General features: G+C 56.9%; 3 protein-coding genes across 3 annotated transcripts; all 3 read right to left on the minus strand.

The window, feature by feature from the left end:
- Window positions 1-553: 553 nt before the first annotated feature.
- On the minus strand, window positions 554-2355 carry GUITHDRAFT_101813 (hypothetical protein; the record flags this gene model as incomplete). Its single annotated transcript, XM_005839574.1, has 4 exons — window positions 554-695; window positions 751-915; window positions 957-1005; window positions 1071-2355. 4 exons carry the CDS (start codon window positions 2353-2355, stop codon window positions 554-556), a joined length of 1641 nt encoding a protein of 546 aa, XP_005839631.1.
- Window positions 2356-3160: 805 nt separating this feature from the next.
- Window positions 3161-4027, minus strand: GUITHDRAFT_150612 (hypothetical protein). Its single transcript, XM_005839575.1, has 6 exons — window positions 3955-4027; window positions 3840-3906; window positions 3706-3795; window positions 3438-3662; window positions 3328-3394; window positions 3161-3279 (listed from the first exon to the last, which is right to left on the minus strand). Exons 3-6 carry the CDS (start codon window positions 3775-3777, stop codon window positions 3200-3202), a joined length of 444 nt encoding a protein of 147 aa, XP_005839632.1. The 5' UTR covers window positions 3778-3795; window positions 3840-3906; window positions 3955-4027; the 3' UTR covers window positions 3161-3199.
- GUITHDRAFT_150613 (hypothetical protein) lies at window positions 4024-5211 on the minus strand (the record flags this gene model as incomplete). The annotated part of the gene is made up of 7 exons (XM_005839576.1): window positions 4024-4043; window positions 4092-4159; window positions 4204-4320; window positions 4370-4583; window positions 4779-4859; window positions 4903-5005; window positions 5049-5211. Coding segments are annotated over 7 exons (766 nt in total), but the record flags the coding sequence as incomplete, so codon positions are not given.
- Between the last annotated feature and the right edge of the window lie 1680 nt (window positions 5212-6891).

Below are 6891 nucleotides of genomic sequence, written 5' to 3' on the forward strand. Positions count from 1 at the left end.
TAGATCAGGAGGAGGGGGAGGAGAGGAAGGGATTGAGGGATAGATGGGTAGGGCTAACGGCTGTCGTATCAGTCTGTATGCATCTGGATTGGATGCTTCTGCTCCTGCAAGGAGACCGTCGGCAAGTAGATTGGCCGGGGCAACTGGGATCTCTCCATCTGTAACTCACCTTTCTTTTCTCCTGCCTTGCTCATTCTGACTTGCGCAGTCACCCGAAGACAAGAACTTGAAGCCTGAGGGTCCCTGGAAGCGTCTTCGCGTTCCCTTTGACTTGCAGACCTCCAGGTGACTCCATCTGTGCTCGAGAGTCGCAGGGGAGGTGACGAACCACAGGATCATCAGGTGGTTTGCGTTGGGTCTTCATGTCTGGGGTTACCTCGCCGGCCACGTCGCCTCCTTCACCATCCTCTCTCCGGTGACTAGATCCCCGGCTCCTCTCGCCTCCTCATGCTCCCCAGGCGCTGCCGATCACAGGCAAGGTGCCCTACACGATTCATCTACCTAACAGGAAAGGAGGTTCATGACAGAAACTGATGCTTTCATTCCCTCGGGCTCAAGCCGCTAGCTTCCTCGGCAAGATGTTGCTCACGTGCACGCCGTCGTCTACGTCGCCGTCGTCGAACTCAACGCGATACAGCTGGTCGGCATGGCAGGCGCCGATCACTCCATCGAAGAATTCCTCAGACCCTTGAAACCTAGATGTGACATGTAACTGACATGTAACGACACGCGTCATCGGCTTGCTCTCACCTCGCCACCACTCGGTCGCCGGTGGAGAAGGAGGAGGGTTTGAGGATCACGTGACTCGCCGCCACCTGCTCGTCCTCGTCCCCGTCGTCGAACTTGACGTGGAAGCGTCCGTTGGCGTGCATGGCGTGAATAACTCCATCGAAGAACTCCTCCGAGCCTTCAAACCTTCACTCCAGTCAGATCAAACCTCAGCCTCCAACTCCCACCGGGCAAGAACTTTGTCACCAACTGAAAAACCTTTCAGAGAAGGAGCACCTAAAAACGTTTTCAGAGAACCACTACAACCAACACGATGATCCGACCAGAGCAGATGACATCACCACAAAACGATCCCTCTGACACGTCACATGGCGACGACCCTCCAGATGAAAGCAAATCCTGTTGCTCAGCAGATTCCTGGGGGAGATCGATCCGCTCCAGCAGCCCTCCGAGCTCCTCTGCCAGCCCGTCTGGACCGCTTCCCTCCCCGGCCTCTGCTGCCCGCTGGTGCGCTGCCCTGGCTCCCGCCAGGTCGCCCTTCTCCAGCAGCTCCTCAGCCTCCTTGAGCGCGCGTGACGCCTCCTCCGTCCTTCTCGCCGCCTCCTCCTTCCCCTCGATCCGCTCCAGCAGCCCTCCGAGCTCCTCTGCCAGCCCGTCTTGCCCGCTTCCCTCCCCGGCCTCTGCTGCCCGCTGGTGCGCTGCCCTGGCTCCCGCCAGGTCGCCCTTCTCCAGCAGCTCTTCAGCCTCCTTGAGCGCGCGTGACGCCTCCTCCGTCCTTCTCGCCGCCTCCTCCTTCCCCTCGATCCGCTCCAGCAGCCCTCCGAGCTCCTCTGCCAGCCCGTCTTGACCGCTTCCCTCCCCGGCCTCTGCTGCCCGCTGGTGCGCTGCCCTGGCTCCCGCCAGGTCGCCCTTCTCCAGCAGCTCTTCAGCCTCCTTGAGCGCGCGTGACGCCTCCTCCGTCCTTCTCGCCGCCTCCTCCTTCCCCTCGATCCGCTCCAGCAGCCCTCCGAGCTCCTCTGCCAGCCCGTCTGGACCGCTTCCCTCCCCGGCCTCTGCTGCCCGCTGGTGCGCTGCCCTGGCTCCCGCCAGGTCGCCCTTCTCCAGCAGCTCTTCAGCCTCCTTGAGCGCGCGTGACGCCTCCTCCGTCCTTCTCGCCGCCTCCTCCTTCCCCTCGATCCGCTCCAGCAGCCCTCCGAGCTCCTCTGCCAGCCCGTCTGGACCGCTTCCCTCCCCGGCCTCTGCTGCCCGCTGGTGCACTGCCCTGGCTCCTGCGGGGTCAGGTTTTTTCAGCTGGTTTTTGGCCTTGTTGACGTCGTGTTGTGCTATGTTTTGGATGGATGAGATTTCAATAACCTCTTTTTCGTTTGGATCGCTTTCCTCCAAGGTTATGAAGTACATTCCTCCTTTTCTTCTAAGTGATTGGAGGATATCTTTCTTTTTGCATTCTGCGGGCATATCATCTCCAATGTTTGGTCGTATTGTTATCCAGAAGGGCCATGTTCCCGTGAAAGAGAAGGAATGGATAGTTGGCTGGGGTCCAAGCATTCTGCACTTGACCTCGTGATGAATGTAAGCGCTGAGAATACTCTTCCATAATTCTTGATATTCGATGGAGGATCCGAACATGTTCGATAGAACTTCGAGCCACTTCTACCTGTTTGAAAGAGAAAAGTGAGGAACAAGATCAGAATGAAATACAGCAAGTCGTTGTTTGCACCGAACCAGTTCTCGTGGCATTTACGGTAAGTGTTCTAGCTTCAGAGATCCCTTTCTAGATTCGCTGATTCGTTCTCTTCCTCTTCCTTCATCGGAGATCTCTAGATCATCCTCCTCTTCCTTCATCGGAGATCTCTAGATCATCCTCCTCTTCCTTCATCGGAGATCCTTCCTTCTTCCTTCACCCTCCCCCTTCATCTTTTCTTGCTACTTGCATGCTGTGTACACTGGGATCCCCGACCGAAGATTTCTCCCATTTCAGCTTTGTTCCCACTTATTTCAATAATCACTCAAAAGTTTTTTGAGGTTTTAAAATATGGTCATAATAATTTCTGATTGACTTAATGCTGATACCCTCGACCAAAATTGTCATAATATTGTTCTATTTCAGGCACATTTTCGGCTAACAAAGTTTTGACCACCCCTACCCCACCAATCCTCTGCCAGTACCCCCACACATTCATTCCTCTCGGCCTCCGGCGACTGTCACTACTCCGGAAGTCGTACGGTTCAGTCGGAAGCTGCCGGGCCCGGGCCGGGGCCCGATCGGACTTGATTGCCGGGCCCGACCGCTGAGACCGTGACCCGGTCCATCAGTGCGGCCGCCGTCAGTGGGCCGGCACCAAGGCAACGAGTGAGAAGCCAAGTAAAGGCCTGCGGAGTGCGGTTCTGTGACTGTGAAGAGAACCGTGGTGAAGACATCGGACATATTTCTACAGCAACAGAGCATAGTTCATACTGTTACAACCCTCCATCACTTTCCTGCCTCGCGGTCGTCAGGGTAGCGATACTTCATCCTCATCCTCTCCTTGTTCATCGGCATTTCAACTTCGCCTGCCAGCACCCCCGTCAGCTCTTTTCTCTCCCCAAAGGTCCCTGAACCTCCTCCAGGGAACGAAGGCGTTGGGATCCAGTCCATGCGTCTCAGCGGCGCTCCCTTCTCCCACGCCTGCGCATAGCTCAGCTGCTGGTAACCGAGGAGGAAGACTCACCGGCATCCACGGATACCATTGCATGAGGCCGTGCTGTGGGGCTCCGCGCCTCCTGCCTTCAGCGACGGAAGGATACGCCATGCTTGCGGCCGGGTGCTTCTTGAGGAAGCGATCAATGCCGTTGATGTCGTACATGAGCCCTCCTGAGAAGTTTCGCTGGTACTCCGAGCACATCAGCCCATAGGCCTTGGACTTGCTTGACATGCTTCGATTCTTGTCGACCATCTGACTGATTATCAATCCTGCCCTCGGCTCCCTCTCTCTCTACCTTGCTGTCGACTTGCTTGTGCTCATGCGCCCAGTCAGCTCCCTCAGGCCGATGTCCTTCCGTCCATCGCATGTTGTGCTCACCTCGATGCTAACTCCGGTCAGCCAACAACTTGGCGGCCTCGAAGGCTTCACCACAAAGTCGACGCGGAGCAGATGTCCCCGGAGCTTGCAGGACTTGCTCTTGCAGTACTTCACCACCCTGCCGTCCCTCCTTCACCTCCGAGTCGTTGCCCCGCATCCGCCTCACCTTCCCGCCAGCTTCGCGTCCCTCGTCACCAACAAGCAGAAATTTGACTCGCGAGGTCGCTCAAACCAGAAAAGCTTGGATGCCGCCGCCTGAGACTTGTGAGAATGACGCAGCTTGAGCCAAGGTGAGAGAGAAACCGCTTGAGGGTCAGACAAGATGATCTCTTGTTTGTTGAGCCCCAACATCTCCTTCAGTTCGTTCATGTCTGAGACATGTCAGGCAGACTTATCAAAGCTTCTTCTGACTTACCGGCATCTTTGGACAAGTTTCCCACGTAAACTTTCACCTCCGTGTCGCCATGATATTTCTCGATGTAGTTGCTGCCAGCCAGCTGCCCCTGCTTGAGTCCCCGCCCCATGTGAAAGGCTTTGCACATCATCGTCATTACGAGGCACCTCAGCAGCAGCTGCTTCACCTCCCCACACGTCGTCCATCCTCGCATCAATGTCAATCTCTGTGCGATGCTGCGTGTGTCCTAATCGTTGGGTGCGGTCGAAGGGTTGACGAGGGTCCTTCTTGTCCGCCTCAGCCCGTCGCGTCCTCATTCCCACCGCTGCTTCTCCGTGATGCGCCGCTCGATCGAAGAAACGCTGGACATGAAAGGCTTGAGGGACGTTCATGGCCGGGACCTAGCGAACAGCTTCCATCAGCGCAGTCGATTCTCTCTCTCTCTCTCTCTCTCTCTCTCTCTCTCTCTCTCTCTCTCTCTCTCTCTCTCTCTCTCTCTCTCTCTCCTCTCCCCGACCCTTCTTTCCTCCCTGTTCCTGCTCCTGCCCCTATCCCTCCCTCCCTCCCTCCCTCCCTCCTTCCCTCCCTCTCTTAACCGTCGCTGGTCTTGGCTCCCCCAGCTTCTTCTGTTCGAGCTCGCGCATCTCGCGGATGAACGCTTGGTGGGCGTTGCCAACCTGCAGCGTGGGATGAGCGATCGTAAGGGAGGGCTCGGGCAACCCTGTGAGCATTTCCCACGAGCTCAGGTGCCTTCTCTCTCGGCAGCTCCTCATGCTTTCGACGTGCTCGTTGGACGGCGCCAGCCAAGACTTGCCCGGACGACCTGCTGTAGCTGTCAGACGCTGCTCGAGCTCGAAGGCTCCGACCGGTTGACTTGTCTCTCCGGTGGAGGTTTCCAGACTCCCTTGCAGTGCAGTGGATCACAGTTGACAACTTTAGCCTCCCTCGCCCAAGCATGTCGCACTCGCCCGTACACATCGCGCTTGACCAGGTTGGTACACTTTTCCCCCTGAGGAGCATTGACCATCTGAGGTGAAGCATCAGATCGAGGTACAGATGATCTGATAGATCTCGATGATTGCATGATACACGGGAGGATCAAGATCGAGCAACAGGACTCGGTGACGAGTGGCGACACAAGCGAGGAAGAGCAGATGGAAAGGGAGAGAGTGGCGACACAAGCGAGGAAGAGCAGATGGAAAGGGAGAGAGTGGCGACACAAGCGAGGAAGAGCAGATGGAAAGGGAGAGAGTGGTGGCACTGGAGGCAACGTGATCAAGGATCAATGGGAATAAACGAAGATAACGAAAAATGAGATGGGGCCAGCTCTTGTCACATCAAAGACAGAGGCAAAAAGTACGAGCGAGGGAAGCTTTTAACTGTATGACGGTGGTCTACGTTTGTGATCTATGCAGCAAACAGCAAATGAACCAAGGTGGTGGTTGAACTTTGGAATGGGGAGGCAGCAAACAGAAGGGAAGAGCAAGGCTTAGTCATGGAAGAGAATGCGGAGGAAGATACTCTGATAGGGGTAAGGATAACGAAGAGACTCTGATAGGAGACAAAGGAAACTCCCGATGCGGTTCAAGCACAAGCAAGCAGCAAGTACGAAGGAGGGAGCAGCAGCCGTTGAAATCCATCGTGGCACCCTGCGTGGCACCGGGTTATTAGAGAGGGCCCGGCGCATACGGTAGTACTCGGCCCGGGCGCGGCGCCCGGCGGCGCGCCGCCGGGCCGGTGACCCGGCGAGGTACGGTGACCGTGGCGACGGATCACATGGATCTTATATAGAGCCCAGACTTGCCGAGCCCAAAAACTGAGAAATTGTAACTGTTCTGGAACGGTACGGTACTCCATTCCGACTATTCGATGGAATGACCAGAGGAAGCATCCTCGGGGCGGACAATACCCCTGGTTATCTGTATATAAGCATGGGGTCTTGTCTTCTTCTCTCTCTCTCTCTCTCCTTCTCTTCTCCCTCTTTCTTTTCTCCTCATTCTCTCTCTCTTCTCTCTTCCTTTCTCACTATCTCTTAATCTTTTTCTTTCTCCTATCCTTTCACTGGCAGTCTCTGTTATCTTCCTATCCTTGCTCTGCTTATAAATACTCTTATCTCAGAAGTCAATTACCTACCTGCTCTAACTTCGCTACTGCGGCATACAATCCATCATCACCGTACCGTACAGTACCGTACGGTACAGGCTGTGACTCGGCGTGATCGGACTGAGCACTAGCGGCACGGTCCGATCATCGAGGCTCCGGCGAGCCGCTCACGGGCCCAGGCCGGGCCCCCGGGCGGCTGCCGCTGAGCCACGGTGGGCCGGCGACAACTGCCGCACTGAGCCCGGCGGTGACGGGCCCGACCGTCCGGTCCGACTCCTCCGGAGTCCGAGGGCACTGCGGCACGGCCGGGCCGGGGCCCTCAGGCCCCCGGGCCGGCCCCCGGCGTCACGCGTACGGTCCGACCGTGATGATCCGGCCGGGCCCGCCGGGCCCGGCCGCCCGGCCCCGGAGGGGCCGATCGCTTCCTAGAGTCTGAGTGCGGCGATGATCAATTTGAAGGGGATGACCTTTTTTTTACTGGTGTGAAGCGTCACTGCCTCTTCGCATAGTAGAATGCTTCGCCATCCGGTAATTGAGGGAGGGGGAGACATGAGAGAGAGAGAGAGAGAGAGAGAGAGCTGAGGAGGGAGAGGAGGGAGGGAGGGG

The sequence above is a fragment of the Guillardia theta genome (genome assembly GCF_000315625.1).
Source record: "Guillardia theta CCMP2712 unplaced genomic scaffold GUITHscaffold_8, whole genome shotgun sequence".
Taxonomy (NCBI): Eukaryota; class Cryptophyceae; order Pyrenomonadales; family Geminigeraceae; genus Guillardia; species Guillardia theta.